General features: G+C 36.1%; 1 protein-coding gene across 1 annotated transcript in view; it reads right to left on the minus strand.

The window, feature by feature from the left end:
- Nucleotides 1–23477, minus strand: part of LOC104619179 (dachshund homolog 1-like) — a 47654-nt gene that overhangs the window by 17430 nt on the left and 6747 nt on the right. Inside the window, exons 2-4 of the mRNA XM_010284965.1 lie at nucleotides 21222–21369; nucleotides 16742–16885; nucleotides 16207–16275 (exon numbers count right to left, since the gene is read on the minus strand). Of these exons, the coding sequence (XP_010283267.1) occupies nucleotides 16207–16275; nucleotides 16742–16885; nucleotides 21222–21294 (286 nt within the window). The 5' untranslated portion in view covers nucleotides 21295–21369. The remainder of the gene's footprint in view (nucleotides 1–16206; nucleotides 16276–16741; nucleotides 16886–21221; nucleotides 21370–23477) is intronic.

The following is a 23477-nucleotide window of genomic DNA, read 5'->3' on the forward strand; positions in this document are numbered from 1 at the left end:
ATTAAGAACATTTGCTCACTTACACCCTAAATTTCTTAGCTTGCTGCAGAATTAAAAGTACCGTAACATTACATGGCCCTGTCAAAATATTAAAGATTTGAGTTTTTTTCCCCTGCAGGTGATATGCCTTCGAGCTGTTTACCAAGTTCCAACCGAAGGCACCTTCTTTTGAATGTTTTGCTGCATACATACTTTTTATTTGGAATCAGATATTAAAGTGCAGTGATTTAATATACTTCTCTCCATTAGGTGGCAAATCTACAGCATCTGACAGTTGAGGTTTTCTCTTTAAATACAACAAGGGGAGGGAAAATGCGGCCATACCTAGCTTGACATTTTTTGATAGATAATTACTACCATTAAGCAAATTCTCAAGTGCAATTTCCAAGAGGTTTAGCAAAAATATCGAAGAAAATTTCTAGAACTCTCATTGCAATAATCCTGTTATAAACAGCATCCTGTCTTCAGGGAAATTGTTGATAAGAGAAAATGTAATGACGGTCTTTAACTTAAAACCTATGAAACTTTCCTATTCTTTGAATAGTCATTTATTCTTTAACAACATGGATAAAATATTTCCATGTTCCTACTTTGTTAAGAATGTGTCAGTTAAACATATGGATGAATGACCATAATACTTCAAAATGCTGAGAAGTACTTTCTTCTTTGACCATCAGTTCTGTTGCTAGTCAGCTTTTTTTGCAAATTTTTATTTAATGTGGCTGCCTTTGATGATTTCTATGTAGCCAAACCTTAGAACTAGCACCTCATACACTACTTTCTAGTCTTTTCTAGACTAGCCTTTGCTAAAAGGTTCCTGGTATTCAAATACTGTTCTCCCTTCGTTAGGGTCTTCTTATTATCCATCCACATGGCTAATTTCTTTCTCAGTTTGATCTTTTTGGCTTCTCCCTCAACTTTCTGGTTTAGCTTCTCAGGGCTGCAATCTTCCTCCCATTGTCTCCCTCTCCATGCTTCATATCCAAGTAGTCGAATCCACAAACAGAAATTCAGCCACCATATCCATGCTGACAATTGACATAACCCTTTGTACTCCAGGTCTATTCCCTTCTGTCTGACCTAAAACCTCAGCCTGCTTTTCTGATTCTCGGTGTGAATGTTTGGCTGCTATGACACTCTCAGGATGGGAAAACGGAGCTGTTAATTGTTCACCCCTTCAGATTCCTCCTCCTCTTCCCCACAGTTACTACTCTTAGTCACTAATAACCACTCTCTTCATCTTTTCTGTCAGTGAAGTTCAAAATCAGGGTATCCTGTTTGTTTGTTACTTCTGACTGTTCATTACAACATAGCGTCTAAATTTCTTCTCGTAAAAAGTGTTTACCCCTTATTTTCCCATCTCTCTCTCTAGCTGTAAATTCATATGCTGTTTCTTCTCCTATGTTACCTACTAAAGTTTACTTCTAAGTTGTACAAACAAATTCATATGGCAAAAATATTTTCCTAGTCTGCTTCTTTGAATTGTCACTCCTTTTTAATTCCTTCACTGGTTCTTCCCTTTTAACAACTGAAAACATAGCACTTGAAAGGTTTTGATTTACCCTTCAGCTTGTGCATTACTCGTTATCAAAGTGCTTCAAACTGGAGTGATGCTTCCAAATAAGCACCCTCATAGTTTTTTCCCCTATTGTTCTCAACAGTTAAGAAGACCCTTGTGTAATGTTCACAAGACTAACTCATTACAATCCTCCAGGCTTGAAATCTGGATTTGTAGGTGAGTCTGACAGTAAAACCTGAGATCAGGAATGGTACCTGAATCAAGGAATGTGTTCAGGAATATGGGTTCAGGAACACATATAACTTCCCACATAAGTTTATTTAATAAGTCATTTACCAGCACAGTCACTAACACCTTAGTCATCATCTGATCTCAAAAAATTTTTGTGCAAAGCTTTAAGGGAAATGACATTACTTGGCTATATTCCTTTACTAATTTGTTTACCACGGTCATGAATGGGGACAATAATTTCAAGAATATGGTAGGAGATATAGGTAGGGATGATCATATCACAGTAAAAAATGAGATCAGGAATGGTACCTGAATCAGGAATGTGTTCAGGAATATGGGTTCAGGAACACATATAACTTCCCACATAAGTTTATTTAATAAGTCATTTACCAGCACAGTCACTAACACCTTAGTCATCATCTGATCTCAAAAAATTTTTGTGCAAAGCTTTAAGGGAAATGACATTACTTGGCTATATTCCTTTACTAATTTGTTTACCACGGTCATGAATGGGGACAATAATTTCAAGAATATGGTAGGAGATATAGGTAGGGATGATCATATCAAAAGATTTAATGAATACTATTGCACCATTGCTCGTGTAAGACGGGTTTACCTCAATAGAAGAAATGCATTGAATACTCTTCCATGTAAATGACTGGCAATTCCTTTGCTTCTTGCTGTTGCCATAGCACACTTGGGGACAGATTTGCATTTGATGACTCAGGTTTAATTAAATGTTACATCTTCTTTGTGTTTTTGACCAAAACATTGAAAGGAAAACATGTAGTAATGCAAGCATGCTTAGTCTTCAGCTCCTGAAGTACAGAAAGATGCTACTGGTTTATCTTCACTGCCATGACTAGAAAAGTATAGCAGGTATTGAGCCTGTCTGTATACTAGGAAGCTGAAGAAAGAAATTCAATGGAGCTTTGGGCTTAGGAAGCTGGCAGAACCTACATAAATTAAATAATCCATTCACCATTACTCTACTCTAGCTTCAAACTTTTTAAATGTCATTATGCAAGGTGTTTTAACCAAACTCGTTATGTTTATGTAGAAGTAACAGAACTAGAGTTTATGTCAGGTCTTTTTTACAAAAGCTGAACACATAAGGTCAATGTGGTATGTGAGGGGTAAACATACCAAATCAAAGAGAGCTAGGCAACATATGTTGTTGGATTTTCAAAGCTGTCTCTAACAAAGGGAAGACTTGAAAAGACTTACACCAGGTGCATTCTGTCATTACCCTGATATTCACAGAGGTTAGCCATCAGTCTGAGCAAGTGTAGAGCAAGCACAGATGATGTGTTACATGTATTCTGTTAGCATGAAGTTTTGGGACATAAATCCCACCACCAATATGCAAGTGGGTAAATTCCATCTAGTTTTGCATATGTCAAAAAAATGAGACAGCATGAAGGAATATATAAAAGGGAGGGCAAAAACATGAAGGGCAGAATGAAAATTTTAGCTCTTGCAAGATTTAAGTTCAGTCCCTGATCTACCACAGATTTCTGCCATATCCATGATCAAGCTCCCTAGCCCCTCTGTGATATAAAGATAATTGCTTTGTTCTGCATCACAGGAGTATTTCCTGGTGTGAAGATTAAATGCATTAAAGATTGCACAGTTGTTCAGATATTGCAATGATAACATTTCTACTAGCTTTACAGGTGCTCCTGACACAGCTCACACAATTTATCTGAGACAGGCCACGTGGCTGCAAACTGGAATAATAAAAATAAATAAATAAATAAGAAATAAGTAAATCTCTGTTTACTAAAACTTACATTTATGCTGAAACATTATAATAGATGAAATATACTCTGAAAATAAGTAACAGCAATTTAAGATACTATTTTTGGACTAGCTAATTTTGGTAGATTTACGAAATTAGTGTTTTCTCATGACTAATCTGTCCTTAAACAGTTTCTCAGAACTATTATGCACAAACATGCTTTCCTTCAGCTTGATGCCTGATTTTGTTTTCTGTTTTGATATACATATTTACACTAGGAACTGAAATGAATTATACACTCTTAATCAATGAATTCTGTTGAATGTCTGCTAAAGACCAATTTTACTTCTTTATCTGTTTCTTCATATGATTACTCTTCCAAGCTTCACAGTAAAATTGAAATTTATTTTTTTTCAACTGAAAAAAAAGCAGCAGCTATGGAAAGATTCTAATATTCAATGTAGAGATAGAAGGCAAAGATGTTTCAAAGAACAGAGAAAGTACAGGAATACTCTAAGGCATATTAACAAGGTTCTGGGCTGGCATATCCAGGGCCCGCTCTCTACTTGGCCAAAGGACTGCTATCTGAGTCATATATGGTAAAACATATCAGATCTTTTTGAAAGTCAGTGAGTTTGGGATTCTTTAAAAAAAAAAGACAACCACAACTTTTTTTCCACATCTCACATTTTCATTAATGTAGTAATAAACATCTTTTTATTCAAAGTATATAATAAGCTATATATTTCCATATAATATAACCCAAGTCAAAAATGTAATATGTTCAAAGGTGTTCTAAGTGACCAAAAAGGGCTTGATCCAGCATCTGGTATCATTTGAGTCAGCCTTCCATATACTGTGTGACTTCCACCTGCTGCTCCAGAAAGGTCTGGATCTTCCATAGGCATGATTAACCCTACACAGATGTCTCAGATGCCCTGGAGTATCTCAAATGGCACTAGACATTTATATATGGACAACCAAATCACTTCTTAAATAGTGTAAGGATTAATGTTAAGAATATCTTAACTTTTCTCTGAAAATCTCTTTTCAGAGTTTCAGACATGCAGGGATGACATGGGAAATTATGACTTTCCTTGGTAGATTAGCTTGCATGGCTTACTAAGAAATTTTCTTTTCTTCTTTGATGCAGGTGGTGGCTGACAGTCAAAAAGGGCTGCTAAACAGGATGGCCACTGTTCATATTTCATGTTTTAAATCTGATTGAACTTGAAATTCAAGCTTTGAAATCTCACCTGTCTTTGATGTTTCTTGTTACCTTCCCAAACTGTAGTACTATTCAGGAACTAGACCTGGATCTCCTTGTCTAATAGATTTCCTCCTATGTGTGCTAAGCGGATAAAGTAGTTTACTGGCTACTAGTTTATACTAGTAGTTCTCTACAGCACTACTTTCAGCAGAACTGAAAATTATTACTGTTATTTTGGCATAGAAGTTGTCTCCCTCATGCTTCACATGACAAGTCACAACAAGGGAAGCGCAACTATTAGAAAAACCTCAAACTACTAAATATTTTGAGGTCTGTTGATGGTGAAGTCTTAATGATTTTATACAAGAATGCAACACTAATATTGACAGAAGAAGTTTCTTTATAAGGGGATGACACACAAACATCAGACATTTTTTAATCTCTATAGTAGTTTAAAAAACAAATGCCAAGAAACAATCTTCTTTATGACACAAGTTATTACAGCTGACATGATGCCACTTTCCAGCACTTATCTACAATGTAGTAAACGTGGCTGAGGAAAAAAAAGACAGAGAAAAGGGGACAGCTCTCTACACAGTGTAGAGGCAAGCACTGATAAACAGCTTACAGTAGCAGATCTAGCTCCCCAACCAACATAAAGAGGCACAGGATTATAGTTCACTTCTGAATGAACTAGAAATCCACTTTGTTTATATCTGTTTCATGATGGGCTATAGAAACACCGTTTCACTGAAATGATGTTGTTTTAATCAATTTTTCATCCTGGTTTCAACAGTAAAGTCTTTTAGTTCTTTCTCTAGAAGGGAAAATGTGATTTGTTTTTCAGATGATGAAACTATGCTAGAAACATGTGTTTTACCAGCGTGTTCAGGTTTCAGTTACCTTTTGAGGTACAAGATGAAGGGAAGAGAGTATTTATGGGAAACATAAATAGGTAGGATGGTGGCTTGCGGTGCCCATCTTTCCAGGTAGCAAGACAACTGGGATGACCTCAGAAGTTGGTTAGGTTAAGAAATCATCCATCCTATCCTTCGCTCTTTGAATAATATGAAAATGGAGGAGGGAAGGTGTAAGAGATGAATGAAAATGAAACAAGTCAAAACAATTGTATATAGAGTCTAAACAGCCTCTTTGGTGCACAACGCGTTTTATTTAATATTCCTATTGTCCTGAATTTTCCCACTTGACTCTGTTCATGCATAGTCATTAATTTTACACATAGTTGCTTTAAAAGTGCACTAAAGTACCATGTTGGAAGAAAGCCTCTGACTGATTAATCATTTATCTCAGTAAAAAAACTATGAACATATTTGATTTCCAGCAGCTTCATATATATACAGCTATAAAATGAGATGTAAATTGCAATAGGTAGTAATTTCAAAGAAAATGTGAAAAAGTTTATGCCAGAGTATAAGTGTTGAATGAGAGGGCTCTATAAGAATTCTTTCCAACATATATGTAATTGTTTATTAACTCTACGCTAAAAATTTGCTTTTTGGGTGATGGATAACAGGATTATGTACCTTAAAGTTTAAAGGTGTAGCTAACAATGACCTATGATCACTACGAAACAATCGTCTATTTATAGGTTACTGCCTGCAATCAATACCACCTTCTGTTTAAGTTAATCAATGTTGTCTTTAATTGATTAGCTTGGGTTGAAAACCTGCCAAAGTGCAGGACTCCTGGGCAGGGTGATAGGGAACATACTTACTGCTGTTTGGTTTCCATGTATTGTAAGATAATTTCAGTATTTATTCGTGGTCAAGGAAATATGAAGCAAAATAAATCTTTATTGCATGTGTCCTCTTCGAGTATTCAGATTTCAACAGTAAAAGACAGACAAACTAGCAAGAGATGTCATAAACGTCTAGTGTACAATGTAGGTTTAAAATCTGAACTATATTGGATTGTCTGCCAAGCCAAATAAATTAGTAAAACAAGTATCTTTAAAACTTGTGATCTGGTAAAGCTAGTAAGGCTTATTCTTCTTAAGGAAATAAAATAAAATATTTAAATTAGTGTACAGGGACAAAGCCCAGCTCTTTCTAAAATGTATAAAATTTAGAGCACCTATGTTAGAGATATACCTTCTGCAACAGTAATGAAATTCAAGGTGGTGCACACAGATTAATGTTGTTATTTATTATTATGTATATAATTTCACTGAAGTGCATAGCACTAATACAGATGAATAATAAGTGCATGACCCTGACATTAATACAAGGTGTTACACACTGCAGTCAAAAAGCAGCTGAAGTTTAAGGCACTAATCAGAAGGAAAATGAAGCATCATAAGCGTGTGTTACTACAAATAGGGACAATGTTTAACCAGCAAATATTTGAGAAAGACTGGGCAAAAAATAAATAGAATTGGTTGGACTAACCAAAGGGAGTTAGTAAAGCAGCTCCACTAAATGTCAATGAGGATTAGACAGTGAACTTCTGACAGTTTTCCCCCTTTAATAACACTATTAGATGTGAAAATATTTTTTTTTTTTGTGCATAAGAAAGACAAAAGAGAAGAGCGGGGTGGAAAACACACTATCCTTCAGCTTCTAAAATTGAACAGAGCATATGCATATGTTTTCACCAATGCATTAGGTTGTTTGACAAACTCTGGCATGCAGAGAAGGATCAATAAAAAGAGAGCAGACATCACTCCCTAGTGGGTCACTACAACAGCTTTGCTCCATTCTGGTGTCTTTTCACACTTTTCTGGTAGCTCAGATCACTACTCTTACCTAGAGGTGCTAGAATAACCCTAAGGAGGACAATAACGTTACAGAGACAGTCCTGTCTTATGTCTGCAGTCAACCAAAGCTGTAGAGACTGAAACCAGTTGTCTTACTGAACTTCAGGAATCTTAAAAATGCCAAAAATAAGGAAGAAACCTGGTAATCAGACAGGAAAAAAAAAAATGCAAAATCTGTCAGATTGCTGAAAGTCACACTCTCACAAGACAGGTTATTTCACAAACATAGACAGACCTTCTTGCTGTTTGATGACTTTTTCTTGACAAATTAAAGGAAAAATATTAAGTTGTGGGTTTTTTTTTAAATCTGGCCTAAAGGAATAGGCTAAGTGGCCTAAAAATGACGGAAAAGTTCATCTCCAAAAAAAAGCAGTCTACTCTCTTGTCAGTGCTGCTTCACAGAACCTTTTTATATTTCTGTGGGTCTAGAATAGTCAGCTGTTTGTTTCCATAAACAGCCTAGCTAAGTAGCAGATGTTTCCTTGGGCAGTTATTCAATATATCTAGAAAAAAAAATCTCTGTGCCTTCCAGGCTTCTGACAGCTTTGTTTCCAGCTTCTGACTTCTTTTCCCTGCTGAAATGTTCAACCTTTATAGCAGGCCTGCACAACAGGTGGGCTGTGGGTCTCTTGCAGCTTGAAAAACCATTTGTTTGGCCCATCAGCTGCTGAGAAGCATCATGTACTGTTTGATTTGCCCAGCTGCCAAGAGGCAGCAACAAGATGTCCAACAGAAAATGCTTATCTGCTAGCTTGTCACTGATCCCTCAGAATGCATGCATCTCCTAGTCAGCCACCTGGTCAACCAGCAGACATATAGCTCCAGATCGTACACACACGTTGCCTCGCAGGTCAAAGTGGAGTAAGAAGAAAGACTTGGAGTATTCAGGAGTAATATTGGGCTGGGGAGGGGGCGGGGAGGGGGTTGAAACAGAGGTGGAAAGAAAATGGGAAAGTAACAATACAAGGAAAGTTGAAACAGTGTTGAAATGGGTTGGCAGAGAAGTAGGAATGTCACATGGGAAAGTGAAAATGTATTTCATTTTGAATCCTGGCTCTATACCAACCCCAAGCACCTTTCTGCTAGAAGTCCCATGCAATAATAAATAAGTAACAACTAATCCATAGTACTTACTAAGCGGCAATAAAAATGGAATAACTGATGAGCAAGTGTCAATTGAATAAAAATACAGAATTTTCAAGGTGATATATATATTTAACATTTCTAAAAAGTTTTAATGAGAAAAAAAGGCAAGAAAAAATTTGGTAAAATGAATAAAGAATCAGGTGTTTTTATTTTCTTGGGTTTAATCAATTAATACTGTAGAGAATATATGATCATTGGTTTACACGGCATTATACAGATGGATGACCTCATCTCTGAGGAGCTATGGGGGCAAATGGAATTGGTTTTGATTCAGAGGAAGGGGGACACAGAGAGGAACAGACAGAAATGCAAAGATAGGAATAGAAGCCCTGGGAGAAAGATGCAATTATTGAAGGGACTCTGGAGAAGTATAATGGATAAAAGAAATGGACTTGATGCTGGTCATCACAGTCAATATCATGGGCAAAATAAAGGAAGGAAAGGCTAAAGAAAAGACATTTTCGTTAAATAGGCTGCAAAGAGAATCCTCAGAAAAGAAATAGATGTCCTGTCATTTGAAGATATTGAAAACTAATTTTTTAAAATAAATAGTTAATTTGAGAGTAGTCTTGCACTAGAAGATGTGTCCTATCTATGGTTAGCAGCCAACAATAAATTTTTGTAGTCTACAAACATAAAATCATATAAAACTTAAGATTTAGAGAAATTAGAACAAGAAGTCTAATGCAGTTGGAATTGGAAATAAAGACAGAAAACATGACTTGGGGGAGTGACTGAGGCTGGTTAAACACATAGATAGAAACCAGGGCACTAGAAAACACTCTGAAAGGGAGCTAATAATAAGAAATGGTTGTCTGACAGTAACTGAGACTGAAGTTGGGGGATCGAGTGATTTGGACTGACTAGGCAAGAACAGGCTGAGAATAGAAGGAAAGATGGGGGACAGAACACAGATAGGGCAAGAAAGTCACGTAAAGTCATCTGAAGTCTCTCAGAGGGAGAAACCTTGACAAGTAACTGGATATGTGGCATATGGACAGGGTATTATGAGCCAATATCTGTAGACATCTGGATCTTGATTTACAAGGGTATTAGATGTAAGAAGCTGGAATGACTGGATATATTAGAAATTTGTATTGAAAGGTAAGACAAAAAAGAGGCAAGAAAGAGATTATAAAATTTGGAAATTGCTATCAGGACTGATACAAAGGTCAGAGATGAGGAAGAAACAAGAACATGAAAGCTTGATGGAGACACTGTTAAAAGTTACACAGGTTGCAAGAAAAATGAAAGGAAGATTCTGTGCCCAAGAGCATGAAATATATCCCAAGGTTGGGTTTTTTTGTCTCAATAAGTATCTGTAAAACCCCATGGCAAAATGGTCATTCCTTAGAACACACTGCTTATCAAAAGATATTAGTTTATCAGTTACTTTGTTAGCTTTATCACTGTAAATCTAAAGATTCAAGTCCATAAGGTTGTCAGATGTCATCTCACAGTAAAACTTCTGAATTTCTAGTTTACTTGTTATAAAGAAAACCCTAGGCCATTATTCAAATGGTGAAGAAAAACATTCAACTGTTAGGAAATGCCAAAATTATGATTTAACATATGAAAGAAATTGAGACAATCATTCACACCTCTTCTGTAAAGCATGGTGTCTAATGATGAAAATATTATATATAAACCAGGTATTATATAAAGCATGAGAACACACATTGAGATAAAGAAAAAATTGGATAGATATCCATTTATTCAACTACATCCTTGATCTCTGCAGTGAATGAGACAGGGTACTGTGAAAAATACAGTATCTAATCATATAATTAAAGATTATATCATGATGCATACACAAAGACGGTTGAACAAAGGTGCGGAAGACAACCTTAATTCTACCATTTCCTAATTTTGGACTGCTTGACTTTACAGCCTTGATAATGGCCTTTTCCAATAAAGTTTTTGATCTCATAAGAAATATCATCACCCATTTCCACATGCTTTTGTCCAAGATTTATACATCAGAAATGGAACCGTGTGCACAGGCTTCACAGAACTACCAAAAGTTCCTTTTCAATATGGAAGTCCTTCAGATAGCTATCTTTCAAACACAAATATAGCAAGAATCAAGGACTACAGTTTTCTCAGATTATTACGCTGATTTTGCTTGTTGAAAAATAGATTAAACAGGTTTCAAGCCAATGCTGAAAACAATTTAGGTTAGGTTTTCAGGCGAATGACTGAAGCTGTATATAAGCAATTTTTATTAATGTGGAGGGCAGCTGCAGGGCAGCCTTCCCGTAGTTCTTAGGCAGAAAAATGCACACACTAGGTTTTTGGTATGGGCAAAGTTAAATCATAATTTCTTTCTCACTCTTCCTCAGTAGCCTTCAAAGTAACTTCACACAGGACTATGCAGTCGGTGTGCTGAGTTGCAACTGCTTGCTTTCTCTATTCCTGGATCTGCTCAACACCTCCATTTCCTGCCTTGTCCTTTCTGGGAGGGAGAAAACCAGACGGCCCTGGAAGCTTTTATGTGCATCATAGCTGAGTGGCTCATACATCAGGAAAGCATAGTCTGAAGCCACTTACTAGTACACTAAACTGTGCTGTTAATACGAGCCTAGAGAAGATGTGGAGAACTAGAAAAAGGTGAGAAGAAACAATGGGTGGGAAAGGGCTTAGAAAGCGTAAGTTCATTTTGTTAAAGGACAGGGAAACTAAGGTAACAGACTCGTTTGGAGAAAGGTTAGAAGGAAAAAAATATTTGCAGCAGAACAGGGAATTGAGGTATGAAATTCTGAATGATGGACAAAAGGAATAAGATTTGCACTAGAGGAGAATGTGTAATAAGGGAAAAATTGAAAGAACGGAGCGGGACAGGAAAGCTTTCAGGACAGACAAAGTGCAAAGGGTCTCTTGAAATACAGGCATTTGGTTAAAAAAAAAAGAGATAGGCCTGAGAATTCATGGGAACTGAACAGGGTGAGAAGACTGTTAGCAGAAAATGATGGAGCTGGTTTCAGAAGAAGCTGGAATGACGGCATGTAGAAGTTGGAAATTATTGGAAGAAAGTAGAAAAGATACAGGCTGAGGCAATGGCTAGAAAATAGGAAAGAAATGGAGAAGCTAAACAAAATAGCAGCCTGAGAGGCCGAACATTTGTTTAAGCTTCCTGTTCTTATCAGGATACCTTTGGGAGAAAAGCACGAAACAATTTGGGAGTGATTTGGGAAAAGGAAGACATGACAGGGACACCATATGAAAAGAATAGTCAATGGCGAAGACAGTGCAGCAGAAATTTTTAGATTAATTTAGACAATGTGTAAAGGGAGTGGTGATTAAATGGAATGAAAATGAATGTACAGGACTTGGGAGGGAATCTACTAGGAGACAGAAAATTGTGAATGTGGGATTTATAGCGGAAAAGAAAAATTAAGAATGTGTAGGCAGACAAATACATGGTAAGTATTAGATGGTTAGATGGGGAAGAAAAAGTCAATGGAAATAAGAAAGTAAGAGCGGCAGTAAATGTCATTGTTCTAGTGCTTAGTAAGAGGTCTGGTAACAAAACAGTATATAAAAGTCAAACATTATCTTTGTATGGTACCTTTTTGTGTGGGATGAGGGGGTCTTGGGAAACCGGATTGGGAGCTAGGCATAGGCATCTAGTGAACCTACAATATGTATGGAGAAGAGGATAATCTGCTTTATTATTATTTTAAACAGAAGCAAGAAAGAAAACATTTAAAACCAGTGTCTACACCAGTTCCTAATAACTTAGTATCTGTTTGTATCTGTTAAAAAATATGTAAATATATTTAAGACCCATAATTGGGTTATTTTTTATGATTATTTTTTAGCAATCTACCCAGTACTTAAAAAAAAAAAACCAAACAACCCTAAATATCCCTTATTGCTTCTTTTTATAGTTTTGTATTCAAATTTCTCTTTATTATCTCTCCAATTTTACAAAAGACTTTACATGAACTAAAAGTGAATCTAAATGAATGCTACATGCTGAAAAATAGAACAGAACATACCCTACTTATTGACAAATGCAATTATCTTAAATAAGTCCTATTCCTTCCTCACAGAAGTGACAGCTAAAAATATCAACATTAAATATAACTTCAAGTTGACAAGCATCCTGTTACTTATAATAAATAGTAGATAAAATCTTTATTTTTAATTATGATTTCCTTGTGTAATATTTTCTTAAATGCTGAAATTACACTTGGTATTTCAATTATTTCACTTCCCCACAGAATGCTGCAGCTTTCCTACTTTTGTTTGCTTAGCTATAGAACTGCATCACATTTAATACAGTAAGCTGAAAAAAATTAATGATTGTGGATAAAGAGACTACTACCTCAGATAGCTTTGATACCGAGATACAGATTTATTTTTGAGAGGAATAAGAAAGGCATAAATATTTCCCTAGTAAGTAACCTGAAGCATGAAAGAGGCAATATTATATTCTTTATTATGGAATATATTGCATATTTTATAGAATAATTCTTATACAGTGCATACTAGAGTATACAAAATATCATTTATAGAAAAAAAATCTAAGGACATAATTGAAATTTTGCAAAATTGGAAAGACATGGTCTTTGTTGCCCTGATGAAAATTCAGAAAAGTGTTGGAAAAATACCAACCCTTTCACCAAACGGAAAGCTTTTGTAGAGTTTTGCAGCTAAATTCTCGAAGGAGCCCATCTGTACTGAGCATGCTTTATTCCAGTGCTGCAGGAATGAAGCAGTTCTTTCCCTGCAACTCTCTCTCCTCATTCCTGCAAACAATTGCCATGCTAAATATTGAGACAAGAACAGAGGAATTGTCTTTACTTTTCTCTCGGTGCTTCCCTCCCTGATATCCAGACAGATGCAGAAGAAGAAACGGAATGTGTACTGAAAGCAGTAGGGAACATGAGCTTGATAGGGAGGCAGAGGGGAAGGGGAGAATACAGATGGAGATGTGGTACCAAAGGGGAAAGGCTGGTAATGGGGAACGTCAATACAGCTCTTGAAATGGCTGGACAAGAGGAGGAGGCAACAGGATGGGTCAGACAGAAACAGGGAGCTGGGCATCACTGAGAAGAGGAAGAGCTTGTAGTTATAGAAAAAATCAGGGTGGCATGGAACAGTTCAGAAGAGAACGCTGGAAGAATGTGAAGTTGGGAAAAAAGAAACACAATGTAATGTAGAGCAAGGAGTGAGGTTAGCCATCGACAAAAGGTGGAACTGGAGTAAGAAGGAAGAAACTAGAAAAAACTGGGACACAGAGATACAGGGATACGTGCTAAGGGGGACACAGAGAAAAGGGGGTTTATGTGAAAGGGAATCCTCCTTCCAGTATTGGAACTGAACACAGAGTCCTGACATTTAGCATTACTTGTCCACCATTAACTATTTCTTGAAATATTTCTGAAACCTGCCAGCCTATAATACCTGATCCACAAGGACAATAAGCTCCTACAGTTACATTTGTGTTGTAGGGTTATATATTGTGGTAGGTCTAAAAGTTCTGAACTGTTGTATGACAATTAAGCTGAATATATTAAATGATAAAAAATCGCAACTCTATTTCTTGCTTCTTTTTTCCTTTTCCTTAAAAAAACCCTATTTTAATTATAAGTTAAGACTGCAAAGTAGAGACAAAAAATGTCAGAATTAAGGTTGCCTCTGCAACGTGATCCAATATCACGATCAGAATATATTATGGTCCGGTATTTAATTAAATAATCACCTATGTGTTGGGTTTTTTTTTTCCTTGCACCACCTTGGACACATGAATCAAGGAAAGGTCATCATTACTGAGAATGTTGCTTGTAAGTCCTTGATTTCATTTGTTGCAGAAATGGAAATATGTGAAATGAGGGTAAGCAGGCAGAGGATAGCTGGAAAAGAATGGATAATCATGTTTAAAAAGCTGAAGTGCTGTTCGTATGTAGTTTGGGATAAGTTCTTTAGAATACTTACTTCCAAAATATTCAGTAATTATGTGTTGTTCATTTTATAAATATCCAGCTTGATATCTTAGTCCATAAATGAAACTGAATTTAACAGGAACAGTGATTTTAACTACACTGAATACATTTGTCAAGAATGCAAAGTATCCTGAAAAAATAGGTCCTAGCTACTCAGAAGTTAAGCAATCGGTCACCTTAATCTTTCTGTGACTCTATTTCCCAGCTTTCAAATGGGAATGCTCCAAACTTCACTTCCTTGAGGTAATGCTCTGAAGATAAAGTAATTAAGGTTTGCAAGAGCTCAGATACTGCGGTGACTAGAATAATAGAATGGCCTCCCAAGAAATTAGAAGTCTGTCTTTGCAGCAAACAAAATAAAAAAAATGACTGGATTATAACAAAATGACATAATGACTCATTTCTTACTAAATGAATTATGTCAAATGGTGCTTTGAATAAGGCATACGTTTTATGGGAAAGAAAGTAGGATTCTGGAATAACCAACCTCATAATATGTACACACTTCCCAGGCAACGTTTAATCTGGCATGCTCCAACTTTGGAGTTATTGACTTTGCAGACATAACTTGTTTTAAATCTAAATGTTTTTGTTTATATGCATGGGTTTGTCCTGCATAAGAACTTATTGCCTCTTTTCTATTTGCTTATATGCTCAATACATTAAAAGTTGTTGATTTTTTATTCTGCTGTTACAGCCTCCTTGTGACACACCAGTAACAGCTCTTTAGGAATTAGAAAAAGTGATTAAATAGCACACAGAAGATGTCAAATGATACTGTTAAGATGATTGACTTCGAAATGCAAAGTAAAAATGCAATTGAGAGTGATTACTGGAGCTAATCATTTTAGGCTTGCCTCTGAAAAATGCACCTTAATTTACAATTGAAAACAAATGCTATTTTTACTGTTTAGTATTCACGTAGGTAGATTTAGCCTGTTGACTAGAGAAGATATTATAACATAAACACTATCTTAAAAATTTGCTCTTTACTAGTATCTTGGTATCTCGCAATATATATACATTTAGATTCACGGGGGAAGTAATATGGCGCTCTTTAGTATTTTATGTATAAATTTACTCAGCAAATTTGTTTTATTAAAATGTAAATAATGGGATATGGTAAATGAAAAATCCAAGAAGGAAATAAACAGAGTATTTATTGTTAATGCTCAGAGTAGTTTATTGAAACATACCTTTCAGTAATGGCCACTGAATATTAGCTATGAAATTTTCATCATGTCTTGAATGTTACCGATTAGGTTTAGCCGTTTGTATAGTTAAAAGGCTCAAAATGTTGCAAATATACGTTTAAAAACATTGTTATCTCAAATCTAACTATACATAGTCACTAAAACTGCGTTCAGCATGTCTGAGATTCAACCCAATATTGCTTCAAATTAATTTTTCTTCTTTAATTGCTCTGTATAAACAGAAATGACCTATTAATTTAAAGAAAATCTATCAGCACAGAATGTATTCTCTCTTATAAACAAGCAAGATGAACTTGACCTTGTTTGAACTTGTTTTGATGTGGCCCAGATGGTAGGCTACATGCTTGAATAGCAGTCTAAAGCTGAGGAAAAACTCATATAGCAAGATCTAGATTTATAGCCTTTTGCAAATTCCTACCTTGTATTGTCCTTTCAGCATCTGTTCTGCCCCCGCTGCGGTCAGCTTCTATCTCTGGGGTCAGAGAGTCTAGAAACATAGAAAGGTAAGACTGACACATATTTCATTGGATTCTTATAGCCTTTTTTACAACCTGTTACTCCAATGCTGAATTACAATACAATCAACCTTTGTCAGTTTTTTTAATGTTGAACAATGACTGGAGGCCAGGACAATTTTTTGTTAGACTAGGAAGATTAATGAGCAATAGATTTTTCAAGCATAAAGCGGGGGGAGAAAAAGAAGCAGCAAAAAAAAATTGACTTCTCAAGCTAATAATATAAAATTGTCCTAGTTTGAACATTCTCTCCAGTGAGTTTATTTGCACATACTGTATAAAGTAACAAAACAATAGAAAGTCATCACTTGAATGAAGGAAAGAAAAGAGATTTTCTTTTTTTTCCCTCCCATCATGTTATAAGTTTTCAATATAACAAGCTGCTTTTGGCACTTAAATTGAAAGCTAATGACAAAGAGGCAAAAATTGGCTTCTTACCATTTAGGACCCTGAGACTGTCTGTTGAAGTTGCCTGTTTCAGCGTCTGTTCTGCTTGCTCCCTTCGTTTAGTCTCAAATTCAAGTGCTTCCTGCAATTTCCTCTTTGCCTTCTTTTCCTTCTTTAGCCTTTTCTGAATTATTGCTATTTAAAAAGAAAATCAGTGTACTCAGATTTGGATCTGAAACTTGGCTACACGATTACCTATTAAGAGTCCCAAGAAATGCTACAACTGCAACAGTTCATATAAATTGATTAATTACACAATACCAATTTCAGTTACTTGAAATTTGCTGCAATCACACTGGGATATTCTAAGAGCTACTGTTCTATACCATGGTATTGAAAACTATAGGTGATATTCAGCTATAGCATATATTTTTTTTAATAAATATATGAGAATCTGTGAATGTCCAAATCAGAAAACCTTGGTACCTTGGTACCTTGGTACCAGCATGAGGTGTACTTGCATCATCTGACGTAGATAAGCCTCCGTCTCTGGAGACGAGGTGTTTTTTGCGGGATGAAGTCCACCATTTTGTTATTGCCTGTAGCACACAGTATACACATAGAGATGAAGTTCTCATCTGTCTCCCTGCCTTGCCCACCTGCCTTCAGCTTCTCTCCCACAAGAGGGACATTCAGCCTCTGGGGTACCGGGGCTGCAGGAGGAGCTCATCCCGCTCCCTTTGTGGTCCTCATAGCTTTCTAACTCCCCTCCAAGTTGCTGCTTCCGACCTCTTGGTGTCCGGTCTCTTCCCTGTATTTATTTCTTATCCACATTTCCCTTTGTCTTTCCCTTTTCTCTTTCTTGCTCTCTGTCAGCTCCTGTCTCATCAGCCAACTAACCTGGAAGAACTCATAGCAAATCCTTTATGGTGCTGGATACCCCAGCCAAGTAAATATTACTTTGCATTGTCAAATGTGAGGGAAAATATTAGGAAAGGAAGAAGTATTTTCAAATGAAGCATTAGAAGGCCCTAATTTAGGAAAATATTTTCCTTGTATTTCTTCAATTAAAATTTTACGAGGAAAAGTATTGCAAGATCAGGATGAAACTTCATCACAATTTTCTTTTTTATGTTACCCGTGACTTACAACCATAAAAGTAAGACTTGCATGATCCCTAACTGAAGGAACATATCACAGGTTATGTTCCTGATGGAGAAGGATAATGTGAACCGATTTTTCTACTCGATAAAAGCCAAAGTGAGCCTCTAAAGAAATCATGTAAAGTCGTAGAGCATATCATTATCTCCCCCACCACACTCCAACCCTTCTTACATAGCACATTTAGGGTTTTCAGGGATGTATATGTAAGCAGCTTATATGATCTTATATGATCTTTTCTTACATGAATCCGTTTCTGGAGAGTCTGCTATTTTGACACTAACTACAAAATTGGCTACTAAACTACTCACTAAAGAACTATTTACACACACTAAAATAATTATCCTTACCAAAACCAGATACTAAGTTATACTAGGTTTGACTGCCAAGATCTATCTAGCCCTGTTTCTCACTCTGAAGTAACCTCTGGTACATGCCTAGGGAAGAATGCTGGAAAAGGTAAAAATATACTTCCACCAGTTCATACTCCCCATTTCCAGCAGTCTGTTATGGTGGTGTCTTTCACAGAATGCAAATAATGAAACTTTTAAAGGGAACCACCATTGTTCTCACTATTTAATTTATATGCTAAGAATAACGGTGATCTTGGATATTTCGTGTTGCTATACAGAACTGTTCAGGCACAAAATGAAAATAAGCACATACCCTATAGTCAGAATAGTTACATAATTTACATCCAAGGCTTTGGAATTTTGGTTCTTTCTCATTTTGTATAGTACCAACTACGTTACCAGCTAATTAGCTTATACTACTTATACTGTCAAAGAACATCTAGTATCTACACAAGGGCTAAACTAAATACATTTTGAATCATTGCACGGTTTTAATGTTTTCATTGTAAGTACTTTGAAAGTGATTGCAATAAATGAAAATGAAACATATGTTGCTTTCTGAATTAAAATGTCATCATGGCTGACACATTGTAGATGTGACTACAGCAGTCAGAGCCAGAATTAGCAAACCCTTACTGTGTAGCTGCTCACAGAAGAGATATTATCCCACTTTTACCCGTTGATGAGACACATCCTACAGCCTTAGGAATCACTAATTGGAATATTTACAAAGAAGGAAGGAAACAGTACAGTAAATAAGCAGCTCTGTAGAACATACAGTAGCAGCAGTGAATTTAATGTTCAAAAAAAAAAAATGGCAAAAATATTCAGATGCAGCCACTAAAGAAAAAGATATTTGACTTGTGTTAACATGATGAGCAAAAGATAGATGCTGCCTAATGCCAAAGATCCCATTCACCTAGTGGGTTTTGACCTATATGTGACACAGTTACTCATGTTTCTGTGCTGTAGCTCTTAAGTGTATTTCATTTTTTTCATATGGTATCTCTTAACTTAATAGGGATATGGTACACTTCTCCCATTCTGCTCATGCTTCCATTAAGACATGTCAAACTTTTTTTAAGACATGACACTTCCTATCTGGAAAACTAATAGTAGGTAAAGCCTCCTATGTATTTTTCTACCTTTAATTGAAGAATAAATTCTCACAATAATTACAGTCTGGCCTTATTTTTTCTGTTTTACTTGGATGTGTTCATTTTCAAGAATAATTCGTTACTTTTCTTTCTTTTGTACAGAAGTGTTCACTAGCAGAGATAGTCATCCTCATTATATTCGCTTTACTGCATACCACCATCAAGTGTTCAAATCCATCACTTTCTGGTCTGACTCTTTACCAGTGCAAAATCATTGTTAGAGGGGTACATATAAAAAAGCAGGTAATGCATCATGATGAAAGTAACATTGTCAATTATTTCAGTACCCTGAACAAAATAAGGGACTATCCCATGCTCTTTCCTGACATACAACTTTGAGTGAAATTCATTTTCCATAGTTTTAACTTCTCAAAACACGTGTGCCTAGTCCAGCCTAGTCAACCCTATTCCCTCTGGAGATAAAGGGAAGAGAAAGAAGTCTTCACAGTGTAATTGGTCCTTCCTACCGGCCTGAGAACAGGATATATGAATCTCTTTCTTTATTGACCAGAAAGGGGACTTAGATTAACTTAAATGAGGTGCTTAACTTTTAGATGGGTGTCCCCCCCAAGCCATTCTGTTGTGCATGTGACTGCCTAATTCTAAAAAGTAATATATATTTGAGTGGTTGTGAGACACAGAGGCAGAAGGATGTGAAGAATAACTGAGATCTTTTACAAAAAAGTCTAAGTAGTGCAATTGTACTTTACTAAGAGTAAAATGGGCCAGTTGTGGACAATGGGGTGATTCATTGCACAGCTGTGATAATTGTTAGTAGTAATTGTCTTTAAAAATGTATTCTCAAAAGTTAAAAAAGGGAAAATAATGCTCTGACAGTTCTAACCTTTAATGGGTCAAGGCATGAAACAGGATTACGTTGTGCACTTACTGGTAGAACGTTAGTTCAAGATATAATGATACTGGCTATGAATCTAAGTGTTCTCAAGATTACCTATTCAGCTGGTTCCCAGAAAATTAAACTGGACAAAAGGAGAGTTGTAACTCTAGCCCTGAAAAAATACGTATCTGACTTGTCATACTCGGTGTTAAACAGCTAGTGAGCCCCAGAGGTTAACTGTCCCATGCAAAGTAAATTAGACGCTATTAAAGGGCAAGACATACATATACAGGAAAATGGAGACATAAAGCAAGATGGGAACATGCTCGTAATGCAAATAGTTAATGAAAATCTTACCTTTACTAGAAATGTTTTAGAATGGTGTACTGAAACAATATAATGAGATTATTTTAAGATATTTAACATGCATATGCTTTACAGTGGGCTGATGTTAATGTTTGAAATGCTACTAATGTTACTGCCTTATCAAGGAGAACCTTAGCTGTTCCTTGTGCAAACATGTGTTTGATCTACTATATGTTATAAAGGGCTTATATATTACTATCACTTTTATATTTATTACATACAGTTTCCCTAAATATGCAATATATGACATGACAATGACCCTAGCACATAAGAACAGAGACAAGAGTTCCTAAAACCTTGCAGATTCTTAAATTTGATAGAAGTTGTCTTTGTATTAAGTAGCTATCCTTTTTCATAATGACACAATCTGCCGAAGTCTGTAACAGCACCTATGGTATCTATAATTATGTTGTGTATTACTCATGTCACAAGTAATATTCAAGAAAAATGTTGAGAAAAAGGAAGATACTTGTTCTACATCTCATGAAGATCCTATGCAGAATCAGACAGGTTGTAAAACTTCCTGCATTGCAGTCAGTCTGGACATAAGATGAGGTAAGGGGGAAAAGTTTTGATCAAACAAAGGTGTTTGATAAAAAATCAGGTTTCCTAAGGAAATAAATTACAAGGTATTTATGTCTGCTTAAGTAAGATACCTCTGTTCTTCTGCTCCACAGCCAACTGTTTTTCAAGTGTTTCCCTCAGTTCTCGTTCCCTGAAGAGCTCCATCTTCAGCTCTGTCTTTTCCAGTTGGACCTGTTTCTCTTGAGCTCTGGCATTGTCTATAGCAACCTTTAGTAGACCCTGTTCAAAGAAAAAGTTGGATAATTTTTGAAGAATGTTAAAACAGCTGACAATAAATAACTTCTGTTATTTTTCCTTGATTAGTCATGTGAGATTTTACAAATTAAATAATCCTGTTACTGAGTCAAAGCCTCCCAATTATCAACAGTAAATTTTTACTGGAATTAATTTTACAGGTGGGCAAAAATCTGTAAAAAGCTGGGAGCCAAGTTTCCCCAGAAAACGCAAACTCACCTTTGACCATGCATATAACTAATGTGAAAAAGTATAGGGATATGTTTATTCATTGTAAAAGATAAAAGACAAGCTTACATCAGGCACTTGCCTGTGACCAAAACAAAAAGCTGTCCAACTGATAAAGAACTGGCAGTCTCACGATCCTATCATCGACAGAATGGAAAATTCAATCTCTAGCACAACTCAAGCCAATGGAAATTACCACAGGGAGAAAGGCTCTTTTAAAGTTTGCCATTTTGCTCCTTATTGCTGTTAAGTACTATTATTTTTAAATATTTTCATATCCCATACAGTTTCCAAGGAAGGTAACATTATTGGGATGCTAAGCAGAGGACAGTCACAAAGCAGGAAGACATCTCTGTATTAAAACAAGTCCATTCCCTGACCTTGTACAATTGTTTACTCACAGCAGAGAACAAAATGCAATCGTCTCTCAGTTTCTTGACCTGGGATGGCTGGTATAAACTCTACCTTTTTTTGTTGTTATCGTATCTGGAAATAATAATTCAGCCTCTTCTAAACTTTTCTTAAGAATTTCAACTTCAAAATTCCTTCTTTTTTGCAAGGAAGCAGGAAGATCCTGGCATAGCTAATAACCAGATAGTTAGGACACTGACATAGGGTATGAAAAAGAGGAGGTGAAATGGGATTGAAATAAAGGAACACAGAAAGAGGAAAGATTTCCTTTTCCATCTTCCAGAAGCATGGTCATCAGGCTTTTAGGCCTACACCTGAATCTCTTCTCTTGAGGCTATCATAATAGATAATTAAGCATGGATATGCATATATGAACCTCCATGGATATGAACCTAACTCTTCTGTATCCTAGGCATGTCTCCTGACGACTTAACTGCAGAGATAATTTGACCCAACAGAGATTTAATTACTGATATAAAGCAAAACAATGCCAACAAGAGAGGCTGAAGAGTACTCCCCAAAAAGGGAAGCTTTCAGCTAATGGATAAAAGGTTCACACTCAAGACCCAGTTTCAGAACAACCATACTACAGACATGAAATCACGTTCACCAACTGCCAAGCAAGCTTCCTCACCCTTCAGGCACACTTCCCAAATTGGATTCTGGGTTGCACATTTTTTCACTAAAATTCTGTGCCATATCTCCAAAAAGGAATGGAAAAAGAAGCCAGCATGATGATACTTGAGAAATGAAGAAAGTATTTTTCATGAGTGTTAGCCTGCACTTTTATCCCACTGGTCTTCCCGATGTCAATGCCTGCTTTGAAATTTGTGTCCTTCAAACTCCTCTTTTAAATCTGCTTTCAGAGCCTGTTATTTTCAGTACTCCTCATCCTCATTCTTAACTAAATTGTTGCCTCAAGTGTTGTCTCATTCAGAGCTTAATGCTTTGCAGCTTTATTACACTTCAATCTATTAAAGTCCACAGGAGCTGAAAGAACTCAACACCTTCCGACTGCAAGGCCCAGATGGTCACTATAATGATACACACTACCTAAGTATAGAACTGCTTTAAAAGAACCAAAAGCTATTCTAAAATAGATAAAACATAAAGATATTTTTGTTGAATGTTAAACCTGAATGACCACTAAAGAAAACCACATAAAGCTAAATATAAAGCTCTACAAACATATGCAAAGTAAAAAACAATTTAAAATATTTATAAAGCCTTTCCAATCTCTTTTTTAAAAGGTTAATATCCACCTGAATTCTGTTCTCCTCCTGCCATATTCTCCTATGCTTACAACCGTCACAAACTGTTTTCTATATGAGATGCATTTGAAATAGTAAGAAATTAAAGTAGAAGTTGTTTATCAATTCCTGTTTCTTGTTTATGCATGAACTCTAGAATATTTTAATCTCCTCCAACTCATCACTTGCTGGAACATGTGACTC

This window comes from Phaethon lepturus, unplaced genomic scaffold, assembly GCF_000687285.1.
Source record: "Phaethon lepturus isolate BGI_N335 unplaced genomic scaffold, ASM68728v1 scaffold16514, whole genome shotgun sequence".
In the NCBI taxonomy this organism is placed as follows: Eukaryota; Metazoa; Chordata; class Aves; order Phaethontiformes; family Phaethontidae; genus Phaethon; species Phaethon lepturus.